Here is a 13,874-nt window from a genome sequence, read left to right as displayed (position 1 = left end):
ACACATTTTTCAGAACATATCCCCATCATTGACACATGACTGTAATAGAATATTATTTGGCAATAAAAAGGAATGAAGTACTAATACATGCTACAATGTGAATGAGCCTTGAAAACATTATGTTAAATGAAAGAATCCAGTCACAAAAGACTACATATTGTGTTGTTTCCTGTACAGGAAATGTCCGGAACAGGCAAATCTGTAGAGATAGAAAGTAGCTTAATGGTTACCTAGGGCTCAGGTGAGTGTGGGAGGATGTGGAGTGACTGCTAATGGCAAAGGGTTTCTTTCTTGGGGTGATGAAAATATTCTGAAACTGGTGATGGTTACACAACTCTGTGAATATACTCACAATCCACTGAATTGTATACTTCACGTGGGTGAATCATATGGTATGTAAATGTATCTCAGTAAAGCTGTTAAATTTTTAAAAAGTGCTAATAATAATAATCCTGGCCTCAAGAAATGTATAGTCTGAAAGAGGTAAGTTAAGACATGTACACAAATAATTATAAATTGAAAATACAAAGTGATTATAAGTACTATTTAAAAAAATGAAAATCTGGAACAAATTGACACATTTTACATATTGGTCACATGATTCACCTTTAAATCTCTGAGAGATGAAGTATTTATGGGAAGAGGGATTACATACAGTTTTGGGTGGGTTAGAGGTCGGAGCCTTCATTGGAAGAAGGAGAATTTAAATTAGAGCATAAATCAATAACTTATTGTCTAAAAACGATAGGAAGGGCATTCCACACCAAGAGAAAATAAAGTTCCAAAGTTATCTGAGACCCAAAACTATTGTTCGAAACAGGAGTAAGAGAATAAAGCAAGAAACTGAGTTTGACTGGCATATTATTCACTTTAATGTATTTAATGTATTTACAGCAGCCTTGTACCCTAGATTTTCTATAACAGCTCTAATTCAAGTATTCCTTTCTTCTCCAGTAAGCTCTACATGTTGAAGAGCAGTTTACTGGATGTAAGCAGGGCACATTTTACATGTTTATCAAAAAGAACCTCAACAACCCACGTGAACCAATGGATCAATAAGGTCTAATTTACATGCCACTCAACTACATTATAATTGATTTCTGCCAATTTTCATGTTAGCATTTGAACATAATATATATTTTTGAGCTGTTTAAGTTTAATTCTACTAAAATTACAAAATAAAATTGTGGCATTATGAAGTATTACTGCCTGCCCTCTCACCACCAAAAAAGGACACAACTAAAGCCTCCATAGGTACTTGACATTTTAGTCATAACTAACGCTATTAACAAAAAGTTTATAATCTAAAGAGATGATTATCTTATGTGGCCTTTTTTGCTATGTGGGCGACTTTTGCTGGAGGCCATTAAAACACAATCTTGGAATTTCAGTATGTCAGCATCTAAACTGTATCTCCCAGACTGCCTGGTAGAAACAAAGGCTGCATGGACATCTAAAGAAGTATTTTGGATAATATGATATGCATTATCATAGATGTTTACTTTGTAAAAGCAGTTTGTAAATCTGGCTTTTTAACCTTAATAAAAAATAACAATTTTAAACAGTGGGGTTCTGTAGTTTAATAACCACTTTTTAATTAATATGTTTCAGTTCTGGAGGTGGTTTTTGGCAAACCTGGCTTCTGGTGGAGCTGCTGGGGCAACATCCTTATGTGTAGTATATCCGCTAGATTTTGCCCGAACCCGATTAGGTGCCGATATTGGAAAAGGTATGGGATTTTTAGAAATACTAAGTCTTCCTTTTTTGTGTTTTGAACGATGTGTTATATACTGTAGAGTTATGCTGTAACAACAGTGTCAGATACAGTCTAAAAATTTTATTCTCAACAAAATAGTAGAGTCATAGCACCTAAAGATTACTACTTTTTTCTTTTCCCTTAGAAGAGGGAAGGGGAAGGCCAACATTGTAGTAACAAAAGAGCAAACACAAAGACTGCTTATAACTTAATTCCACTTTTTTCCCTAGAGAGCCGCCTCCCAGATCCCTCCATGCACTTATTCCTGTCTCCACTATGGCTTCTCTCTACGTGAGATGTACAACTCTCATCCTAGAGATTCCCTTTGCCTCTGCCCTTACTTATTTTATTTACCACATCTTCCTATGTTTTTGTTACACCCTTGTTTTGGTAGATTATGTTCCTTGGGAGCTTTCTCAGAAGAGTGGATGGGAGATAAATTCAGATCTTGCATGTCTGAAAATGTCTTTGTTTTACCCTCTTAATATTTGACCACGTATAAAATTCTACCTTTAAAGTTATTTTCTTTCACAATTTTGAAAGCATTGCACTGGATTCTAGTTTCTAATGTTACTCTTAAGAATTTGATCTCTTACTGCTGATCCTTTTGTAGGTGGCTTTCTTTCTTTTTCATTGCCTTGTATCCCTGATGATCTGACATTTCACAATGATGTATCTTTGTGTGAGTCTTTTGTCAGTAACTGTGGAGGTAACTCACTTGGCCCCATTCAGTCTGGAGTCTTGTGTTCAGTTCTGAGGAGTAAGTCACTTGGCTGCTTAGGGGGAGGTTGTGGACTTTGAGCATCCGGCTGCCACTTTGCTTTCACCACAACAGTTGTACTTAGTTCCTCTGATTTCTAAGCCTTTCTGAGGTTATTGGGTCAAATGGCTCGCTTCTCAACAATATCTCCTTCTGCAAGATAATAGGTTTCAGCTTTCTCTGCTCTACTTAGTTACCAATCTTCCACCTCCTTTCCATCTTGCTAAAATTTGTGGATTTCATTCTCTGTCATGTACACTTCTTTGCCTATATGGCTTTAAACCTGTTTTATTCCTTTATTATCATTTTACTGGAATTTCTTAAGCAAGCTGAAATTCATTCAACAAATATTTATTGAGCGCCTGGTGTCAACCAGGCCCTGCCTCAGATAGAAGATGTGTGTCTCGCTCACACCTCCCCATATAAAACATGGAACTCATGACTTCTGTACCTTATAGTCTAGTGGAGGACACAAGTAATAAAAAAATGAATAAATGACCAAAATATACTGTCACTTAGAAATAAATGCCATGAAAGAAAATTTAGAAGGAAGTGACATCGGTATTAGATAAGTGATCAGAGAAAATGCTTCATAAAGGTAGCAGTTTGAGCAAAGATGAAAATATGAGTTGCATGTATCATATTTAACTGGCAGTCCAAATTTTCTTATTGCCCAGAAAGTGAAAATAACTCGTGTATCTTGTTTTAAGTTCACTTCTGTGGTGGCGTTTTCTCTCAAAATTGGGAGAATTTAGTTTATTTTGAAAGATGGTATTGTATATATAATACTTGAAAAATATTGTCAAGGAGGTCTAGGCCGAGGAAAGATAAAAACAAAACCAGCAAACACTAGAAAGATATAACACCTCATCTAAAATGTTAATAATCCTTAGGGTTACTAGTTTTTAGGTTTGTCTTTTTGCTTTATGTGTCTTTTTGCTCTTCAACTGAAGCAAGTCATGGAGTTTTTCATTCCTAAGTATTTTCTGAACTCTAACTAGTAACTTCTCATAATTTTATTGAAATGTTTTAAGCCAGTCAGATTGCTTGAATTAGATTGCTTTTGTAAGAGATTGATGTTTTCAGTTAAAACCTTTTAAGACACTACTTGAAATCTTAATTATTTTTAAACAGATGGGAAGATTTTGATTTGTTCCCTTTTTTGTTAGATTTCTAAGTGGCACTTCCACATAATTTAAATCTATACAATGTTTAATTAATTTACTTTAATTAAAGTGTTTATCTGATATATAATATTGCTAATAAATTTTAAATGGCTTTATTTTAGGTCCTGAAGAGCGACAATTCAAGGGTTTAGGTGACTGTATCATGAAAATAGCAAAATCAGATGGAATTGTTGGTTTATACCGAGGGTTTGGTGTTTCAGTTCAGGGCATCATTGTGTACCGAGCCTCTTATTTTGGAGCTTATGACACAGTTAAGGTAATTTGGGGCTTTAACTATTAGTATATGTTAAATAAATGGTTCGCCTCTTTTTATTTTTCTAATTAGTAATATGTTCAGCGATTATGTTTACTTTTAATTGTAGAAATGAAAATAAATGATGAAATGAGGCATTATAGAAATCTGTTTAATCATGACTTAGCCATAACCTAGTTAAATTATGACTCTATTATAGATCTAACTTTAGCTATAAAGCATAAACCCAAACATTAGGTTTTTGTGCTGTTTGTACTCAAAGCACACTATACATCATGTTGCAAATAGAAAACATGCTGAGTAGACTTACATCATAATCAAATCTTTGTCATATAGAAAAGCATCTTCTAACAGAGGTTTTCTGATTTTACATTCATTTTATTATCATTTTTTTACGTACAAATACTTTACTGTCACCATTTTAGAAAGTAAGCATGGCACAATTAGTTAAATGTGTAAATGTTACTATAGCTCAGTTCCTATTGGTACTGTTCAGCTCTGTATTATCTTCTCCAGCTTGTTCTACAAATTCACCTTTTTATTTTAGATTTGAATATCACTTCCATAAAGTAGGAAAGAGAAAGATTATGATAATGGCTACCATTTTTTAAAGCTATTACTTAGTTCTACGAACCTTGTTAAGTACTTCACATCTCACAGTGTAATTTCCTAATAACCATTTTAAATATAGATATAAATATAAAATAATAACCATTTTAAAGATAGATAACCTAAAAATGGTCAAGTAATTTATTTAAGTGGCAAGCAGAAGTTCCATGCTCTTAATTACTACATCTTAATGCTTCCAAAAGGAAGCAATTGAATTAATATCATTATTATTTACTAAATAAGATTAAAACTTGAGGGAAATTTTATGATGGTTTTGTATATTATCTCTGCCCTCCCTCAATAGTAGAAATGCAGTTGAATGTCATTTTTATTGTGGTCTGGACATATTACTTTTAGTTTGTAGTGTATTTTTTAAACAGATAAGTTAATGGAAATTACAGGATCTTGTGTATGTTTCTTTAATCACGGAAAAATTTATGTGTACTCTCCCTCTGCTTTTCTCTGCAGAGAAACATTCTTTAGGAATGTTTCTTTACTAGCTTAGAGCTTTAAAGCTGTTTTTCAAATATCATCTATTGATGATAACAGCAGGCATTCTTTAATTTTTTTCAACTTGATCAAGAAGAGCCGTGGAAGAAGAGTTTTGGTCACTGGTGCTCTCTCTTCTAGTTTTAGGTGCCGTTAATAACAAATCTCTTGTAATAGCAAATATGCTTTTCCTTTCAAGTATGCTTTTAAAGTATGGCCATGGATAGCATTCTGCTTTCTTATGGATCTCCTGTTATTATTTTAATCTTTCCGCATTAAATCCAACTGTTCTTTATTGCCTTTTAAGTGTAATTGAACCCTCTTTCATATAAGAATTATTCTTTGATGTAAGGATTTAAGATATTTTGGAAATTTAGATGATTACTTGATATGTTTTTCTTTTCTAGGGTCTATTACCAAAACCAAAGGAAACCCCATTTGTTGTCTCCTTTTTCATTGCTCAAGTTGTGACTACGTGCTCTGGAATACTCTCTTATCCTTTTGACACAGTTAGAAGACGTATGATGATGCAGGTATTTCATATTATTATTTGTAAGCTTAATCAAGTTTTCCAATATCTCTGATATTCAAGTATAATTTATTCAAGTTTTAGAGAAATTTTGGCTGAAAGGCGTAGGTCATTTGTTTTACTTAACTAAAATAAATGGATGATGTCTTCTGTCTTGTATTCTTTCCTATCCCAAAATAGCCATCATCCAGCAAAGCTTCTTTGTCATTTGCTGTCAGAAGAGAAATGCCTTCCACTCCTGTAGCATATATTGTTTGGAGGGTATAGGGGGATGGCAGGGATTGGAAGAGCATGTCTGTCTTTTTTTTTTTCTAAGATTTTGTTTTTCCTTTTTCTCCCCAAAGCCTCCCGGTACATAGGTGTATATTTTTAGTTGTGGGTCCTTCTAGTTGTGGCATGTGGGATCCCACCTCAGCATGGCTTGATGAGCTGTGCTGTGTCCGCACCCAGGATCCAAACCAGCAAAACCCTGGGCTGCCAAAGCAGAGCATGCGAACTTAACCACTCGGCCACAGCGCCGGCCCCGAGCATGTCTATCTTAACTGGATATTAAATTAAGTAGAATATGCCTAGTCACAAGCCATTGACATATGTCATCATCTGTTGTAGTGTATCTTAATAAAAGTAGTACATTTTTCCAAAGATGAAAACTTGTTTATAATCCCCAAACCAAAACTTTGATATCTTTGATCTCCATTGATGTTACTTGTTACATTCATTCATTCAGCAAATATTTGAGTGCCTAATCTATGATAAGCTATGGTGACACAAATAAAAAAAGGCAAAACCTGCACCCAAATTCATAGCACAGTTTTGAAGGCATTCAGTTAATGGTTTAAGTAAAAATGTGCGTAGGTTCCAGGCACCTATGGAGGAGGGGTGCCCAGATGCTTAAAGTGATTAGCTATGGCCTCTTGGAGAGCAAAATCTCAGTAAATAGGCTTTTTCTCCAGACAGAGAAGACTAATCAGAGGGGAAAAAACAGACATAAAGGTATGACTGGAGAAGTAGTTCAATACTATCAGATAATAGATTTCATGAGGGCAAGTGAGAATAATGAGACCGGAAAGGTAGAATAGTAATATAATGCTTACTCTGTGCCAGATTTGTCGACTTTACACTTTTAATCATTTAATTCTCAAAACAATGCTATGAGGTGTAGTTACTATCATTATCCTCATTTTATGTCTATGCAGTGGTCCTGGAAGAACCCAGCAGGCCACCTGAAAGGGGAAAGCATTTATAACTTATAACTTCACTCATGGACTGTCCTTAAAGTTATTTCTTTTATATCTCTGTTTCCTCTTGATCTATATGTAGCTCCAGTTTAGTATATTGAAAAACTCATTAAAATGGGAAATTAACTTGCATATAGACTATGGATTAGGTAAATGGTACTGTATCAATGTTAAATTTTCTGATTTTGCTACGTGTACTTTGGGTATGTAAGAAAATATTCTTAGAAAATGCACACTGAAGTGTTTAAAGATAAGGGGCATGATATCTGCAATTTGCCACCAAAATAACTCAGAAGAAATATTATGAATATGTGAGTTTTTATATATATATTTATTTGTGTGTGTGTGTATTGCCAGGGCTGCCATAACAAAGTACCACAAACTGGGTGGCTTAAATAGAAATTTATTTTCTCACAGTTCTGGAGGGTGAAAGTCTGAGTCAGGTGTCCAGCAGAGTTGGTTTCTTCTTAGAGCTTCTCTCCTTGGCTTGTAGATGGCTACCTTCTCCCTAGGTCTTCCCATGGCTTTTTTTTCTGTTTCTCTTCTTATAAGGATGGCCATATTGGATTAGGGCCTACCTTAATGAGCTCATTTAACATTCATTACCTTTAAAAAGACCCTGTCTCCGAATATAGTCAAATTCTGAGGTAACTGGGGGTTAAGACTTCGATATATGAATTTTGTGGGGACACAGTTCAGCCCATAACAATACTCTTTTTTTTTTTTTAAGATTGGCACCTGAGCTAACAACTGTTGCCAAATTTTTTTTTTTCTGCTTTATCTCCCCAAACACCACCCCGCATATATAGTTGTATATCCTAGTTGCAGGTCCTTCTAGTTGTGGGATGTGGGACGCCGCCTCACCGTGGCCTGACGAGCGGTGCCATGTTCGAGCCCAGGATCTGAACCCTGGCCTGCCGCAGCGGAGTGCGCGAACTTAACCACTCGGCCACGGAGCTGGCCCCTAGTACTCTTTTTTAATTTTTGTATTTTCATTTTGTATCCCACAACTTTATTGAACCCTATTACAAATACTTCTATAAGTACACTCTTTGAAGTTTTTTTTTTTTACACACACTTTTTTCCCCTTCTTCCTCAATTCTTATACCTTTTATTTGCTTTTCCTCCCTTTCTGTACTAGCTGAGACCTCTGATTCAGTGTTATATTAGAGAAGTAGTAACTGACAACCTTGTCTTGTTCCTCATCTTACAGAGAATGCCTTCAGTGTTACATAATTTAATGTTTGCTGTAGGTTTTTTGTAGTTATTCTTTACCATGTTATGGCTGTTCCTTTCTGTTTTGGATTACAATTTTTAATCATGAATGGTGGTGATATTTTTTCTGTATCTATTGAGATGACCATACTATTTTTCTCTTTTCATATGTTAATGTATTATATTACATTAATCTATTTTTCAGAGCTAAACCAACCTTGTATACCAGGGATAAACCCAGCTTTGTCGTGGTGTATTGTAATTCTCTCTCTTACTGGTTTTGATTTGCTAGTTTTTGTTCAGGATTTTTGCATCCATATTTCAGTGACATTGGCTTGTAATTTTTCCTTCTTGTATTGATCTAATATAATTTTGGCATCAAAGCAAGCCTCATAAAATATGTTAGGAAGTCTTCCCACTTTTTCTCTTTTCTAGAATAATTTCTGTAAGATTGGAATTAAATGTTCATTGAAGGTTTAGTAGAACTCACATATAAAGCCATCTGGACATGTGGTGGTTTTTTTATGAGAAGATTTTCAAAAACTGATTGAATTTCTTTAATGAATTTAGTATTATTCCATTCTGTTGTTAAATTGTACTTTTTTAGGAATTTATCCATTTCTTCCCAGTTTTAAAAATTATTATTTTGAACTTGTTCATAATATCATCTTGTGCTTTCTTTTTTTAGGTTATAAATGCTTTTCTTTTTTTTTTTATCCAACTAATTTTATTGAGATTGTAATGGTTTATAACATTGTGTAATTGTGGGTGTACATTATTCTTTATCAATTCCTGAGTACGCTTCATTGTGTTCACCCCAGTGGTCCAATTTTTATCCATTACCATACGTATGTGCTCCTTTATCCCTTTCACCTACCCCCAACCCCCTTCCCATCTGGTAAGCACTAATCTGTTCTCTTTGTCTATGTATTTGTTATCTTCCTTATATGAGTGAAACCATACGGTGTTTGTCTTTCTGTGTCTGGCTTATTTCGCTTAACATAATACCCTCAGTGTCCATCCATATTGTTGCAAATGGGACAATTTTGTCTTTTTTATGACTGAGTAGTATTCCACTGTATATATATACCACATCTTCTTTATCCATTCATTTATAGATGGGCACTTGGGTTGCTTCCACATCTTGGCTACGTGAATAATGCTGCAATGAACATAGGGGTGCATAAATCTCTTTGGATTGTTGATTTCAACTTCTTTGGATAAATACCCAGTAGTAGGATAGCTGGATCATATGGTATTTCTATTTTTAATTTCTTGAGAAATCTCCATACTGTTTTCCATAGTGGCTGCACCAGTTTGCACTCCCACCAGCGGTGTATGAGGGTTCCCTTTTCTCCACATCCTCTCCAACTTTTGTTGTTTTTTGTCTTGGTAATTATAGCCATTCTGACTGGTGTAAGGTGATGATATCTCATTGTAGTTTTGATTTGCATTTCCCTAATAGTGATGTTATCATCTTGCTCTTTCTTAATCTCTGGATCATCTGCAGTGATGTTACCTTTGCCATTTCTAATAATTTTGGGAGCTTTTCTTATTTTTCCTCAAACAGTATTTCCAGAAATTTGTCAGTAAATTATTTCAAATAATTAACTGTAGACTTTTTATGCTCTCTGTTGTGTTTATTTTCTATTCCTTTTTTTTTTCTGCTGGTTGTTTTCTTATTTCTACTTTCAAGTTTATTCTTTTTCTAAAAATGTTTAGCTTACTCATTAATTTTCAGCCTTTCCTTTATAACAGTTCAAGTTCATTAATTTCTCTATAAGTTATCACTCAAGCTGCATCTAACAAATTTAGTTAAGGAGTTTTGTGGTTATTAGTAGGTTTTAAATATTTTCTAAGATGTGTTTTTCTTAATATCCAAATGTGATATTTTTCTGTTATCGTTTTTGCTATTGATTTCTCACTTCATTGCAGTGTGGTGAGAGGATAAATCATGGTGTGTGATGGCATCTTTTGAAATTTGTTAAGCCTAATATATGGTCACTTTTTAGGTGTGCCTGAAAAGAATGAGTATTCTCCAACCATTGGGTACAATATTCAGTATATGCTCATTAACTGAACGTACTTACTTAACCTTTATCTATCCTTAGTGCTGAATAAAATCTATCTTAAGATAAAAGATATTAAGATAGGGGCCGGCCAGGTGGTGCAGCGGTCAAGTTTGAACATTCCACTTTGGCAGCCCGGGGTTCGCTGGTTCTGATCCCGGGTGCAGACATGGCACCACTTGGCAAGCCATGCTGTGGCAGGCGTCCCACATATAAAGTAGAGGAAGATGGGCACGGATGTTAGCTCAGGGCCGGTCTTCCTCAGCAAAAAGAGGAGGATTGGCAGCAGTTAGCTCAGGGCTAATCTTCCTCAAAAAAAAAAAAGATATTAAGATAATGTCAAACTATTTGTCTTTCTTTATATAGAGCGGTGAGGCTGAACGGCAATATAAAGGAACTTTAGACTGCTTTGTGAAGATATACCAACATGAGGGAATCAATGCATTTTTTCGTGGTGCCTTCTCCAACATCCTTCGTGGTACAGGGGGTGCTTTGGTGTTGGTATTATATGATAAAATTAAAGAATTCCTTAATATTGATATTGGAGGTAGTTCATCAGGAGATTAAATTGAGAAATGCATTTATTTAACTTGTTAAACATACAAGTTACATAGCTGATATTTGTGTACATTTTGATAGTGTGTTATTATTGTCAGTATTTTCTTAAAGTGCTAAGTCTGCAATAAGGCATAAGCTTTTTTCAAGGATTTAAATACTAAAAATCAGATAAATGTGGGCTTCCTTCCTACTTAGACTTAAACTCACTTTAATGAGACATTTTACTTATTATAAATGGTATATTTTATTTCTATCAGTTTAAAATCCTTTTCTTTTGTAATGAAAAATTAAAATGTATAATGCTAAAATCTAAGAAATGAAAGTGTTTTCTTTTAAAATGCTCTTCTTTTAATATAACTGTCTTCCCATCTTTTAAAAATCATATGATACAACAAATATTTCTTAAAAGTTTATCAGGAGTTGTCATCATTATATCTGTGGGCTTAAGTAAGCTTTATTCTACAACATCTCTACTAAGACAGTTCAGGTATTACTATGTATAGTGTTCATGGTATCATAGCTTTTAATAAGCACAGATTCTAGATCTGATCATAAAAAATTGATAATGACTTTAATAACACTGTAAACCTGTAGTTGGAAAATAAAAGATATAAAATGGCATATCTGCTAACTTTCATGTTTAAAATAAATAAAATCTTGCTAATGTGAATATATCTTCAAACCAAAAATATCTTCTTGATAACTAGTTTGTGTACTCTGTATTGATAGTAAAGGAAGTTTAATACTGTTATATCTGAGGGTTTTTTCCCTTGATTCTAATTTTATTAATAAGCAGAGAGTAACAAAATTTTTGTCAGAATTGGGAACTGGCTTAAAGACAGAAAACAGGGTTTCCAAAGTGCAGGAGTCTATCTTGTTTTTCAAAAATGTTGTAGAAGATAGTATATTTGAAATCCCCAAGATTTTAAAGTTTTAGTGGGTAAAGGAGTGTTAAGCTAGTGGGGATACATTATAGAAAGATTTTGTGAGGCTGTGAGTGGGCAAAAATGGGGTGGGTGAACTTCCTGGTGCACAGGGGCAAAGTATATTTCAAGGAAAATAAATCCAAACTATACTTTTTAATATATTGGTATTATCAACTTGAGAAAAAAAATTAACTCTTTTGAAAACCTTCAACGTGAGTTCTTGCAGTGGTCAACATATCACAGTTTATAGAAACAAACTACAAGATATTTTTCTTTCCTTCTACACTATCAGTAGTTTTGTTTGCCACAACAAAGGGAAGATTTAAGACGGCTCAAGGAAAACCAATTATAATAATCAATAGTCTCCCATATAAAGATTAACTAAGAAAATATACAAGTTTTTAATCCATACAGAGACATACTTAGAGTAAAGAAGTCTTTGAAATCCTGAATGACATGGATAGAAAAAAAAAAAAAATTACTAGTGCTGCTTCTTCTTGGGTAGAGAGTATTCTTGGGTAGGATTTTTAATTTCTTGCCCTAACTCTGTGTCCCCAAATAATACCTAAAATTCTGTTCTCAGTGCTTCATTCTTTTAGTTCTTCTTTACCTAATTCATTAAAATACATCCTCCATAAAAAAACATGTAACCCTTTAGGTTTGTAGTGATTTATACTTAACTGAAACTACATTTATTTTGGTGAATTTCACATTGTTTTCTCACAGCAGGTTTTGCTAGAGAAAGACCAAAAAAAATTACTAAAAGGCCAGAAGCCTCTGAAGAAATTTTTACTATTTTTTTTCCCCAAGGAAGATTAGCCCTGAGCTAACATCTGCCAATCCTCCTCTTTTTTCTGAGGAAGGCTGGCCCTGAGCTAACATCCATGCCCATCTTCCTCTACTTTATATGTGGGACGCCTGCCACAGCATGGCTTGCCAAGTGGTGCCATGTCTGCACCCGGGATCCGAACCAGTGAACCCCGGGCCACCGAAGCTGAACGTGCACACTTAACTGCTGTGCCACTGGGCTAGCCTCAATTTTTACTATTTTATATTCCTACTCTGGATTGATGTTTTACAGTAATGGAACTATGGTACACTTGAACTAAAACTTCTGAAATAGTTTCTTTGTTCATAAACAGACATTGTGCTTCATAAATAAGAAATGATACCTTTGTTCCTCTTTAGCTATTTCACCTAAATGTAAATTCAAAAGGGCTGCTTTTCTTCCACCATATCTTAAGTGTTAGTATTCTCTAGCAGCCAGTCCTAAGCTCTTTTTGTACTTTATATATGCTTCCCAGTTCATTTCTTCTATACGTTTAGTTTCAGATACCATCTATATGTCACTGACACTCAGATTTCTCTCTTGCCTGGCCCAGATTCCTCTAAGGATTTCCAGATGCAATTCTGACTCTCTCTTGCACCCCTTTCTCTGTATGTACCACAGATTTCTCTAACCGAATATTTCTAAAACCTAAGTCGTCTCAAATCAGACCTGCTTCTCTTTCCATAACCCCTATCTTGATTAACAGTACATACCAATTCTCCCCAGTCACCCACACTAGAAACCTGGGAGTCATCTTTGCTTTCCTTCTACTTCAGTTCATATAGCAAATAGATCACCCACTCTTGTACATTCTGCTTTCTAAAAATTTCTTGTAATTTGTTCTTTTCTTTCCATTCTGACTTCCATTGCCTTAATTCAGGACTCATTGTCACCAAGGGCAGCTGTTAATCCTTCAGTGAGGGTAAAGGCTAAGCTGCTGTAACAAAGAGACTCAAAAATACAGTGATTTAAGAGAGACAGGTGTTTCTCTTAAGTAATAGTTGGGAGGTGAGCAGTCAAAGATAGCAGAGTACCTGCTCCATGAACTCCTCCAGAAACCCACCTTCCTTCAGTCTTTTTGCTCTAATCTCTTAGAGCAGGGGTTCTTAAAAATTTTGTGCGTGGACACCTTTGGCATTCTAGTAACACCTATGAACCCTTTGTAATAGTTTTTAAATGCATAAAATAAAATTCACAGGATTACAAAGGAAACAATATTTGAAAGATGGTTATTAAGATATTAAAAAATACAAATTTGTGATATAGTAATTATGTGTTTCTTTTAAACACATTTATAACAAGATCCAATGGTCTAATAATTACTCTAATTTCATAGTATTGATGATCATAAATGTTGTTTGAAATGATATATCCAACAATTAAAATGTAGTATGAAAATATCTGATTTCTATTGGTGGGAAAAATCACATCCTCTTACTACTACCATGACTTGTGC

The 13,874-nt window shown here is 34.5% G+C and overlaps 1 protein-coding gene across 1 annotated transcript in view; it reads left to right on the top strand.

The window, feature by feature from the left end:
• SLC25A31 (solute carrier family 25 member 31) overlaps nt 1-12,232 on the top strand; it is a 34,700-nt gene extending 22,468 nt beyond the window's left edge. Inside the window, exons 3-6 of the mRNA XM_008537960.2 lie at nt 1,612-1,729; nt 3,805-3,959; nt 5,462-5,587; nt 10,472-12,232. Of these exons, the coding sequence (XP_008536182.1) occupies nt 1,612-1,729; nt 3,805-3,959; nt 5,462-5,587; nt 10,472-10,672 (600 nt within the window). The 3' untranslated portion in view covers nt 10,673-12,232. The remainder of the gene's footprint in view (nt 1-1,611; nt 1,730-3,804; nt 3,960-5,461; nt 5,588-10,471) is intronic.
• The last annotated feature ends 1,642 nt before the right edge of the window (nt 12,233-13,874 follow it).

The sequence above is a fragment of the Equus przewalskii genome, chromosome 2 (assembly GCF_037783145.1).
Source record: "Equus przewalskii isolate Varuska chromosome 2, EquPr2, whole genome shotgun sequence".
In the NCBI taxonomy this organism is placed as follows: Eukaryota; Metazoa; Chordata; class Mammalia; order Perissodactyla; family Equidae; genus Equus; species Equus przewalskii.
The sequence above is the reverse complement of the archived record's forward strand: the minus strand, read 5'-3'. Positions and strand labels throughout refer to the sequence as shown.